The sequence below is a fragment of the Solanum dulcamara genome, chromosome 4 (genome assembly GCF_947179165.1).
Source record: "Solanum dulcamara chromosome 4, daSolDulc1.2, whole genome shotgun sequence".
Classification (NCBI taxonomy): domain Eukaryota; kingdom Viridiplantae; phylum Streptophyta; class Magnoliopsida; order Solanales; family Solanaceae; genus Solanum; species Solanum dulcamara.
In genome coordinates this window covers 36,886,194-36,898,854 of record NC_077240.1, presented here as the reverse complement: position 1 = coordinate 36,898,854, position 12,661 = coordinate 36,886,194, and the positions used below count along the sequence as shown (strand labels likewise).

General features: G+C 34.3%; 1 protein-coding gene across 1 annotated transcript; it reads right to left on the bottom strand.

The window, feature by feature from the left end:
* Window positions 1-762: 762 nt before the first annotated feature.
* LOC129887316 (multiple organellar RNA editing factor 3, mitochondrial-like) lies at window positions 763-5,864 on the bottom strand. The gene is made up of 4 exons (XM_055962370.1): window positions 5,399-5,864; window positions 3,223-3,320; window positions 1,582-1,647; window positions 763-1,476 (listed from the first exon to the last, which is right to left on the bottom strand). The coding sequence occupies exons 1-4, from the start codon at window positions 5,740-5,742 to the stop codon at window positions 1,256-1,258; spliced, it is 729 nt and encodes a 242-aa protein (XP_055818345.1). The 5' UTR covers window positions 5,743-5,864; the 3' UTR covers window positions 763-1,255.
* Window positions 5,865-12,661: the final 6,797 nt, after the last annotated feature.

Genomic DNA, 12,661 nt, shown 5'->3' with positions numbered 1-12,661 from the left:
AAAAAAGAAACTAATGGATCGAACTCATATGTTGTACGTGATCGTTTAAATTAGATCTTTATTTTGATACAACGAGAAAAAGGTGTGACACGCTTTCCTGCTTGCCCTCCTCACAACACCAGCTTCTAGACACCTGTTGTATCCTCATTCTTTTGACTCTCAGTCATCTAAAAAAATCGAGGTATTTTGAATTGTTTGTTGACACGGACAAAGTCAGACCTTCAAAGAGAAATGAAAGAATTTTTTGAGCATTTTTTCACTTTTTTTTCCATTTGAATTTTTTATGCTCCTAATATTTTGGGCATCCTGAGGAAGGTCAAACTGCAGAAGAAATCACCAAACAACCATGATGATTGTTACAGTAAAAAGGTGTTTATATGTACTTTTACATTGTTATACAAAATTATACAAAAAATGAGTTTCATCTCTTAAAAACTTCAACCATGAAACTCCATCACAAATGGTTCAAATTTTCATCAAATAACTTTAAATTTTAACTACTTCAAAATTACATCCCAACAAACTCCAATCATCAATTTTTCCAAAATATTAACAAATCAAACTCATTTGTGAGTTTTCAAGCTTTTGAAAATCCCAACAATTTTTAAATTTGTGAAGTTAAATATAAATATCACTTCCAAACAAATTTTAAGCATCAAAAAATGTATACCTTGTTTTTCTTTATCAATATGATCAAACACACTCCATCAGTAATTCACAGTACAACTTAATTCATATATCATTCAGACAACGGCAGCAAAGGAAAACGAAAACAAGAAAAATGTCATTCCACACTTTCATCCATGTCTCAGACTTTTACACATTGAAAGTAATATGTTGCCTGAAATTATGAGTTAAAAAAAAAAAAGGGCGCAGCAACAGTAACATAAGTACCCCTTATAGATGCTTTCTCATCTAATGAGAATTAACCAAATGAAAGAAACAACACTAACAGCAAACATCATTCAAATTAACATCTCTGAATTGACACTCTTTTGATTTACTGTTCTACAACACTTAAATATGCAAACCAGTTCCTAAAGACAACTTAGACAAGAAGATTCACCTCCTAGTATATGACACAATGCTCTTATGTGTTCAGGCACGAAAAGTTATTAACATTTCAATCATATGAAACTGTGACAATGCCCTTTCGCTCAGTTGAGAACTCATGAAATGAACTTATGAGGTAAATAGTATCTGACCCAACCTAATCCATTACTACGGATTTTACTGTGACAATGGCATAAGAGCTTCAACTATTATTCCCCTGATATCCTGCCAGACCTCCAGTTGGTTGTGCAGGATGTTGCTGATTGGGTACCCATGCTCCTCTTTGTATTGGTTCTCTTCTTTCAACCTGCATGGTCTCCCGGCGTCTGTCATAACGAGGTCGAGGTCTGGGTCTAGTACCTTGGTTTTGATTAAATCTATATTGTGGTCTATGGATGACTTTTCCGTCTATGAACAGATCCCCTAAACATAAATGAATGGAAAGAGTAAACAGGTGATGAAACAGACATCCTACAAGTGACAGAAGAATCCCAAAGGCATAAAAACACAAGTTTTCTGCAAGCCAACCTCCATAATCCTTGTTGGGAACATCTAGATATGAATCTGGCAAGACCCATAAAACATCAGGTAGACCTACATATGACATTAAGAAATCAATCATGATGAAATCAAATAACAGAATTCTGAGAATAACCATATATCTGCTAACTACTAATAGGGAGATCAAACCTTAAAGTGCATACATGCCAATATTAGGGAAGGGTAATAACTAAAGAAACCAAGGATCCTCTCAGTAAAAGCTTTCTCGTACAAAAAGTTAAGCCGATCATAAAGTACAATCAATAAACTAGCAGTGTTATTAATATTAATGTGAAAAAAGACTAAAGATAAGGGGGTCTGATGGAGCTTCACAAAGCGTACAAAGATAATGAAGAAAAGCACAAAAGGAAACAATAAAATCTACATGTAATGCTAGAATAATAATTATAAGCACAAACAATAATTATAAGCACAAACAATAATTATATGGACAAAGAAACTGAAAAAATTACAACTAAGTGAACTGTTCAGTGACGTCTTCTAAGGACACAGCTTATGGGTAATGAGGCGAATGACTTATTTCATTGCCGCACGCCGAACAGCTGCCTATTCGAGTCAAAGCATTCACCCTGTGATGTACCTAATTTTAGGTTTATGCGAGCCTATAACAATCCAGTCAACTGGGACTCAACCCCAAAGTAATTGGGTTCGACGATATGAATCCTATTTTTCCATTCCGCTTCATTCTGGTCGAAAGCTAAACCAATCTAAAGTTGATATTTTTAATTGCAAAAGTATCAAGGGTAAGCTGATTATTGCATAGAAGTTATTACAGAGCTTTGACATTGTTTTAGATAACCCATAGTCACATACAGAAGCTGATTATGTTACATGTGTAAGCCTTAAACCTAGATCTTGCACATTCAGTATTCGCAAATTAAAGAGGGCTCCGAGTAAGCACTTGCATCTTAACTCTACAACCAAGGAGTTTCTTTTCCCATTCTAGGGAAAGTGTGGAAAAGAGGAATGTGAATGCTCACTTCTTCAAAACATCGAACAATAGTTGCATGTTCACTTTAGAACTTCTAGATTATCCCCATTTCAGTTGCTATCCAGAAATAACTACGTATTTGTCCCTACTTAACCTGATATTAAAAAATACCAATTCTCAACCTTTTATAATGACAAGACAATTTGAGAATGGACAGAATAGAACTTCAGATAACAAGTAACTCAAGGAACACAAATGAAAGAACAAGACACCAGTGTTATCAAAAGCAAAAGCAGAAAAAAGCTCTAAGGTCCATTGGGGCTTTAAGCACAAAGCTCAAATAAAGTGTGGACTTTAAAGAAAAAAGGCACAAAGGGAAAAGAAATACAAATATATGTTTAATCCAAGACTAATAATTTATAAGCATGAATGACAAATATATCAACTAGGAATCCGAAAAATAATTACGATAAAGTGAAATATCAATTGTTTAGCGTCGTCTCTTCAGAAGAGGTTCATTGGCAAGGAAAAGTATGTCTTAGAACCATGATGACGACACTGAAGCACACATTAAGTGAGGCAAAGAGCTCAACACGTTTTGAGCCTCGCTTCAGGGCATAAGCGTGCCTTTGATAACACTGAGACACCTTAAATAACCAGTAAAGAAAACCATATACCTTTAACTTTGTAGGAAAGCTCTTCAGAAATCAAAGCACCAAACCCAGTGTAAGTAGTTGTACAAACAGAGTAAATCTTCTTTTTTGCTTCTTCCTCACTGCATACCAAACAAACAGCTATGAACTACCACTAGTCCATTACATAGACAAAACAGCCTATGCCTAATAATACACAAAAAGGCTTACTAGTCAAGGCAGTGAAATAAAACTGTTCCCTTTAAAATCTAACACAGTATATTTGACTCTAAGAATATGGTCCTTGACGTAGAAAAGCTAAACCGAAAAATTCGACATACATCTGTATTCAAGCACATAATGGGTCATATATGCACCAATATAGCAACTCTGCAAGACTGCAACAAAGGCACAATTAATAAATTGGTAGACAAGTTTGCAGAAGTTAATAGAACTACTTTGTGAATAAAGCTATGAAAATCTGTCGAAAGAATAAATGAGTAAAGCTATGAATTGTAAAAAATTCAACAGGAAAGACTAGAAGAGATCAAATCAAGGAAACCAAGCAAATATATTGAGAGATCCAGTGAACAAGTAACACAACCATAGATAAAAATGCACCATAATGTTACCCCAATTTTCCAATCCCTAATGAACTTCATCATGTCCTTATAAAAAAAGGAACAACATGGTAGCAATTTAGAATGTTAACCTTTGCAAAACATACTATTTTCCTTCGGTTTAATGCCAATTTCTGTCTCTAAATCCAATAAAACTTGAATAAAATGTGATTTTCATAATCTTCTCTCAGAAAAGAAACTACATTCAAATCTATAAAACACAATGTTATTTCGTATCATAAAAGTACAACACAACATTACCCAATTCTTCAATCCCTAGTGAACTGTATCATGTTGTACTAGCAACAACATGGTAGTGATTTGGAATGTATACTTTTGCAAAACAAATTGTTATCCTTCTCATTTACAACTGTTTAATGCCAATTTTTGTCACTAAATCCAAATAAACTTGAACAAAATGTTATTCAAATAATCTTTTTCTTAGAAAGCAGCTTACTACATGTAAATCTGCAAAAACAAAGTTATTGGGTTCTCCAATCCCTAGTGAACTGCATCATGTCATTCCAGAAACAACACAGTAGGATATTGCAATGTTCAAATTTGCAAAAAAAAGATTGTTATTCTTCTCTTGTACCACATTTTAATTATTTTGTTTCTAAATCCAATTGAAGGTTAAAAAGGTGATCCCTGTAAGGATCAATAGCCAGGAAAATGCGGAATTTACCAGAATAATTGTTTACTAACATGAACAAGAACATTAAGGAAACAACGAATTTACATAGTCCGGTCAGTGTAACATACGGACTACGTCCATGAACAGAGGAGCAAATTAACTATATCAAAAGTGCATTAGAAAGAGTAATGTATCCAAAAATATCCCAAGAGAATACTCCAACGATGATCACTCCGAAGGAGATTCACTCAAAATACTCTGTAACAAATCACACTCCCCAATTGGCATCATATACACCTCCTCATGGGAACTTTTAGTATCCTTACTGAGTTTGTCCCGCTCTTACCATTGTATTAAGGGGGTCAAGCTCTGATACCATATTAGACATATCTTAAAGCCCATGACATATACTGTCCACTTTGGCCCAACATGCTTCACGGCTTTGACATTGGGTTACGTCACATCGAGCCCAAAAGTGTGCCATGTGCGCTATACTCCGTGAGGAGCCAAATGGGCGTATTGCCTTGCCCCTGTCATATCAAGTAAGCTTTTCCTTTCTTATATACACATCCTATGATTTTCTAGTTCATTCGATATGAGATTCTCTTGAAGTGTTGCACGCACTCTTCTTTCTCCGAAAGTCTACCAACCTAAAAGCCCTACTAGTTTTTAACCATCCTTATCAACTTGCCCTCCAGTGTCACAACAAGGAATTCAATAGTTGAATAATTTATCATACTCCCTATTAGGTGACCCAGGTATTGTATGTCAACAATGAATCAAAAAGTTCTTTTCACGAAGAAACTTTATGAACTCATAATCTGTGACTCAGGTGTAGTATGCCAACGAGGAACTAAAGAAACAAGTTTTACCACAAAGTACCTTCCTATGTATTCGTAAAAAAGAAAAAACAAGCTAGGTATAATATGCCAACAGGAAATAAAAAGGGGGTATTTTGTCAGATTACCTTCCGACAACGGCAGCAATGGTTTTAACATATACATTGATCATATCTTCCTCAGAGGGCTTAGGTTCAGGAAACTCCATGACAATCAGCCAATGCTCATAGTCACATCCATCCAAAAGTATGGTCTCCTTCGGGGGTCGGTTACTCCAGTTGGGAGAAGGATCATTGAGGGGAGAGTAACCCGACCCGGAAGTCTTAGGACGGGTCGGAACGAATTGCTCTGATGGGTAGTACTGGAGATTGAAGAAAAGGGGAAGAGCAAATCGAAACCGAGATGATGATGATGATGAGATTGCACGGTATATTGTGGAAGCTAAAGTACGCCTGGTGGCGAACAGCGCCATTAGAGAACCTGCGGAAAAGAGAGGAAGTCCCAGGAAAGTGGGTTTGAGTTGGAGGAAGTATAAGGTTTATCGAGGGTTTCAACTGTTAGGAAGGAAAATATCCTATTGAGGGAAACATTGGGAAATTTAGTAGCAGGTGATAAAAAAAATTTGAATTAAAAAAAGTGATATTGATTTAGTCCAATGTCATTAAATAGAATATCAATTTAATTAGAATAATTAAAGACTTTGGGGTGTATATTAGAATTTAGAAATTTTAAAATATTTTTATTCTTATTTTATTTTCAAATTTTAAAATTTTCTTCCCTTTTTATTATATATCAATCTTACTTCATTTTCCTTTCTTTCTCCCTCCTTCTTTTGAGATTCTTTCTCTCTCCATCCATCTTTTTCTTTATCCATTCCTCCATCTTCTATTTCTTCTTTTTTATCATCTTCATTGTTGTCATTATTGTCGTAGGCGCTGTCGTTCGTTCTTGTTATCACTTTTTTTTCTATTTATCTTTTTTGTTTTTATTTTTACGGATTGTTTTGTTTTAATTTTAAAATTTTCAAAAAAATAAAATAAAATTAGTCGTTGAAAAAAATTCTGCAGAACATTAAGCAACTATAATAGTTGTTGCAACAATTGCGATAGTTGCTGCAACAACTATAATAATTGCTGCAACAACTATAATAATTGCTACAACAATTATGATAGTTGTTGCAACAATTGTTGAATTTTGTAGCAACTTTTGCATAGTTGCTGCAGCAACTATGACAATTATTTATTTATTTTTATAGAAAATAAGATGTACATAGAAGGAGTTGGTGAATACGAAAGTGGTTGTGGTAGAGGAAAAAATTGGTGGTGTTGGTGGTGATGGTGGAAGAAGAGGTGATGGTTGTTATGGCAATGGTGAAAGAGAAGGAGGAAGAGGTGGTGGCAGAGGAGGAAGTGATGGTGATGGCGATGGTGATGGAGGAGGAGGGAGAATAACGTGGTGGTGGTGGTGATGTAGCAGGAGGAGGAGTTGGCGATAGTAGCAAAGGAGATGATGCTGGTGAGAGCGACGGCGGTGGTTGTAAGAGGGGTAGAAATGATGTTGGTGACGGAGGAGGAGGAGGGGGTGGGGTGGAAGGGGGTGGAAGGGCTTTTGTGTAAATAATAAAACTTGAGGGTTTTAAAAATAATGTCATTAACAATAATCTTAAAATTGTCATCTCTACTCAATAATTAATACTTGTGTCATTCTTTCTTAGTTTAGAAACTTTTTTGTCATCTTTAATAAAAAATCCCGAAAATATTAGCGGTCGAAAAGAAAAAAAAACACTTTTGAGAACTTCGCAGATTTTATTTGGCAACAATAGTAATACACATGTCCAAGGGTTATAAAGGTTAAAATGTCCTTAAATTATGTTAAATGAACAAAATATCTTCAGTTGATAGTTTCATCCAAAAATATATGTACCTTCAATAGTTTGATCTAAAAATATTCTTATTGTTAATTAATAGGTCAAAAATGTCTTATTTTCTAAATAAATATATTATTTCTTTTATTTTTAAAAATATTTCCTAATCCTCTAAATTTTTTTATGCTCAATCTTTCCGTTTTCCTTTTTCACTCTAAAAGGAAAGTGAAGTGACTATCCGATGATAGTCACGAGCGCTTAGAGGTATGAAGTTAAGTGAATATTACTATATGATGATTTTCTTAATTAAAAAATATTTATTCTACTTCAATTCAGAAAATTTTAAGAAATAAAAATATATTCTATTTTATTAGAGATTTTTAATCATTATCTAAATAAAAATTAATGACGGGGTTGCTATGATCTTATTTATATGACCTATATTATCAGTTAAAAATATACATGTAGTTATTCGTTTTAATTGTTAAAATGAGATTAAGAAGAAAAACAACATTATTTCAGACTTATTTGTTAGTTAAAGAGATTTTAAAAGAAAAGAAACAAGAAAGGATTCTTTAAAAATAATATTTTATCAAAATGCCCTCATAGTAATTATTATATGCTCTCATAGCAACCTCGTAATTAATTTTCATTTAGATAACGATAATTTTAATTTTTTTAAAAATAAAATAGAAAATAATTTTATTTCTTAATATTTTTTACGAATTGAAGTAGGATAAACACTTTCTAATTAACAGAATTATCATTAGGAAAAGAATATGCTTAAAAAGAAGAAAATAATATATTCATTTGGGAAAAGGACATTTTTGGATCAAAATATCAATTGAGGGTATTTATGTTTATTTCACATAGTTTAAGGATATTTTGATCATTTTCCATAGTATATATTAACAACAACAACAACAACAACAACAAACCAGTGAAATTCCACAAGTGGGGTATAGAAAGGATAGGATGTACACAGATCTTACTACTACCTCATGGAGATAGAGAGTTTGATTCTAAAAGACCCTCGGCTTAATCATTCTGTAGTATATATTGTAAGTCTCATTTGTTTACACTTAATGGAGGTTTGAATCTGAATGATTCAAACATTACATCATTATGTGTATTTATTTTTATTAAGATTTAAGTACTTAATTAGTCTGAATAGGTCTTAATTATTAAAATATAGAACAGAGTCTTAATATCATTAAGAAGTATTCTTGTGTGAATAATATTCACTGTCATTATATCCATAATCACTAGCCACCACTACTAACCACCTTTGTCATCACAACCTCAGCCACCACTAGTACAGTCGTCTAGCACTAATTATCTGTCATCACAACCACCATCATTGCTAACCATTACTGTCAGCTGGTAGCACACTTACCTCTTCCATTATTATAATTATATCCATTGCCACCATCACTCCATCATGGTAGCTACCACCACTTTCACCACCACTACCAACCACTTCCACCAATACATTCAATTTATACGGCCAACAAACTCCACCATCATAAATAGCACCGCCGTCAACTATCACCATACATTCTTCGATCACGACCACCTCTACTGCCACCTCTGCTACAACTATCAACCACTACTATCACTATGGTCAATCTCTACTACCAACCATCTTCATAATCATAACTAGCACCACCGCCAATTACCACAAACACATTATGTAAGACCCTGAAAGTTGAAAAGTTATAAAACGACATTCTAAAGATGAATTTTCAGAAGAATGCAGCTTTTGGCCCTAGGTGATGACCACGAAGGCCATTACGGACCGTATTCCTCACATAGATTCGTGGTGTATTGTCGTGGTGGAGTTCAGAGTCTCAACCCAGCAGGGACCACGAGCTGTGGTGAGCACCACGAACCATGATGCCCTCTATAGTGACTCTCCCCAGAGACCCTAAGAAATTATTAACAACTCTAGGACTATAACTCAACCACCACGGAATGTATTGTCCTTCACGGACCGTGGTGGGTTTCGCAGTGGACAACCCTTTTCAATACTCAATTCCCATAAGCTAAGGCCATCACCACGAACCTAAATAGGGCCTGTATTGACCTTTACGGGCCGTCGTGAGGGTCCGTCCTGAGTTCCGGATTCAATTTTAAGTTTGGGTTATTTTGGTCTTTTCCCTATTTCATTAATGAAGTGGACAATTTTTGAGACTAGATTCTTACCCATTAACTACCCTAAATTCCCCTAACCCTCCTTTCTCACCATAATTCCCTAAATCACAAAAACCTTCTCTCCCAAGTTTTCTCTCAAGAGTCTTCTTCTCCCTCAAGCAATTCGAAGGAATTCTTCAAGGTCAAGCTTCCATTCTCTTTAATTTAGGGCTCATAAAGGTCAAGGTATGTGAGACTTCATCCATGGGTACCTTTCACTCATGGAATCCCAAAGAATTTCTTCTCAATTCTCTTATAATTGCTTCAATTAAAAGCCCCAATTTCATGATCTTCATGATTATGTTATGTATCAATGTTATTAGCCTAATTATGCATAATTCACATCATATTACATGATTTCAAGTTGAATTTCAATAACCCATTCTATATGCTAGTTTCAAGTATGATTTATGAGATATGATCATGATTTTCAAGCTATATTTTATGAAAGCTTTATGAATAAGTTTAAAGATACTTTATGCAAAGAAATGTATGAAAGATGATTCTATTATATTTCAAGCAAGTTAATGATAGGGAAAGTTAGATCCTAAAGCTATTTTCATGAGTAAAGATATGTAATGATGGAAGGTCTACACCCACATTGCTTGAGTTATATGGTAGATGAGATAATCCTATAATATTCTATAATGAAGCTAGATGAGTTATTCTTATGTTATTCTATAAAGATGGATTGATATCTATTATTATCTTTCCCTATGATGTTTATGATCATGTTTTACGAGAGTTTCCTTTGGGACGTTGAGTAAGCACTAAGTGGACATTGGGATAGACATTCTCCCCCAAAGTTAGGACAAAAGACCCATAGTAAGATCTCTTTATCCCATAACTTCGTTGCCCGCATAGGTTTACAGATGTCTATATGACGAAGCTAGTGGATCCACATAGCCTAGTTAGATGAGTTTCTATTGGAGTGTGCCCTGGCAAGGTAGCCTCCCCTATCTCAATGCAGGAGTCATCGAATTCCATATATTAGCTCGCATGGTCTTATCTGTCGGTTAAATGTCCAAACCCAAACCAGTTTCATTTGAGTTATGAGTTCTTATGTTAGTTATGAGATTTTGATGCATTGACCAATGAAATAAATATTTTAAATATTTTCATGACTTTATTTATGTTTTAAAGATATTGATCTTGCATCCCAAGATACATATTGATTATGTCCTATGTTTATTGTTCATGCATCTTCTTACTTACTTAGTGCATTCCATATACTAATGCATATTTTTTGCCTACATTATATCATAATGTAGGGTTCAATGATCACGCTCATCCTCCTCCTGTTCGTGGCTAGTGCTTACTAGTAGCTTATTGTTTGTGAGTCCTCACAGTTCGAGGACATGACACTTACTTCATATTTGATAATTGTTACTTCATTTATCTTATGTTATCTATATGGGTGATCTAGGAGTTTGTCTTATGCCCCCATTGAGTTATTAGAGCATGTTAGATAGTGAGAGTCTATATTGTCTCTTTCTCATTTCGAGACTTATGTTCTCTTTGAGATTTTTCTTCTGTATCTTAGCTTAGCTATATTGCTCATTTACCTTATGTATGCTCATGAATGTTATGCTAAGAGGCTTGGTTGGGGTCCTTTAGGATTCTAATCATCGTGTTATCGCTAGAACCTAGGTCGGGTTGTGAAAAACTTGGTATTAGAACATAGGGTTCAGGTGTCCTATGGAGTCTAACATGTCGCATCTAGTAGAGTCTTGTTCATCGGTGTGAAGTATTCCACATTAATGAATAGGAGGTTTTGAGATATTTTAGAAAAAACATCACTTCTTTCATGATCTCATTGTGCGATAGAGTTGTATCCTATAAGGATTCCTTCTAACTCGTGTCCTACGCATTTTAGAATATGTCTTATCAAAAAGAAAGAAACTAGGAGATTGGTCAAGGTAGTAACCCTTCCATTCCTGTTGACCCTTCCTTAAATGTTGATATCTCTAATATGGAGCTTCGTTATGTCCTCATGTTATTGGCTCGAGCTGTGACTGCTCAATTGAATAAAAAAAAGTAACTCATGTGAGAAATGTCAAAGGAAGGTGTTGCATCCAAAAGCACACGCAAGTGTACACGGTATCAAAAGTAATATAGTGACCCATTTTAAGAGCCGAATATTAAACTCACAGGAAAATTTAATTAGGCATTGGTTAGATTTTCAATGAATCAAATTATTGATGTGTGTTTTCAAAGAGTTGAGTTCATTTATATCTAAAATGATTATACTAAAATGATATAAGAAAATGATTCAAAGATATTATAGAAATTTTATCAATTTAAGGAAAAGTCCCAAGGTTGTAGTGCTTATAGATTTTCGGTCTAACATCCTTTACTTTGGTATCCAATGGGTCTTTCAAATATTGATTTACAGGGTTGATTTTATAATTATGATCTTCCGACTTCTAATTGCCTATTTTTATTGACAACATAACTACATCGTTGAGCAGGGATAAGCATGAACAAACAAAAATGCATTAATCATATCATTCTATTTAGTAACCAAACATGGTGTATAGATATATATCACTGTCATTCTATACATGAATTGTTCTAGGCAATTCTAGGACAAACATGCTCTCTATATTCTAGTGTTGTATCCCCTTTCTGTCTTTCGAATTCCGGGTGGACAACAAATTTGTTTTAATGGTGATCAAGTATTAAAACAATCAAAATAAAATTATAGGAGTAATCACATACAAAAATCCCTTTTCAACCAAAGCAAGTAAGATTTAAACCTTCATCTTGTGGCTACAACCCAAGAACAAAGGGATTTAGCCACTCATAGTTTGAAACATAATTACATCAATCATTAATAACATAAAAGCTTAAATTCTATTGAAAGAAAAGAAGAAAATATCACCCCAAAGTAGTTCTTCATTCATTTCCTTTAGTTCAAAACCGACAATCTAATCTACTTTTTAATAAAGTATGTAAATGTGCTATTTATAGCACCAAAAATGCGGAGTTAAAGTAAATGCACTAAAGTCCGCAATGCGGACTTGGTTCAATTTAGTGCAATTTTTGATTTTGTATGTCGGTGGAAATTTGTTCTATCCAAAACAAGGTCTGGTCTGCGATGCGGACCTGACGCGCACCACACTGTTGAGTCAAATAAATTTTATGTGTTGGAATTAAATTACCGAAGCTCAGTGCGCTAGCGGACACTCTTCTTTATGATGTATTTTCTTCAAATTTTGTTCCCAACTTCTCCTTTGAGCTCCACTTTCAATCTGATCATGTGTTGAATTTCCATTCTTTCTGAATTAGCCCTGAAAGTGTCTAATCATGTTGGTTGGTTACAACAATACAC

Bases quoted from the DNA above. Each gene is read 5' to 3' on its own strand.
- LOC129887316 (XM_055962370.1), bottom strand. From the start codon at position 5,742: ATGGCGCTGTTCGCCACCAGGCGTACTTTAGCTTCCACAATATACCGT. The intron at 3,321-5,398 runs GTAATCTGACAA...TTTGGTATGCAG, and splicing joins ATTGCTGCCGTTGTCGGAAG to TGAGGAAGAAGCAAAAAAGA. The intron at 1,648-3,222 runs GTATATGGTTTT...TGTCATATGTAG, and splicing joins GCTTTCCTACAAAGTTAAAG to GTCTACCTGATGTTTTATGG.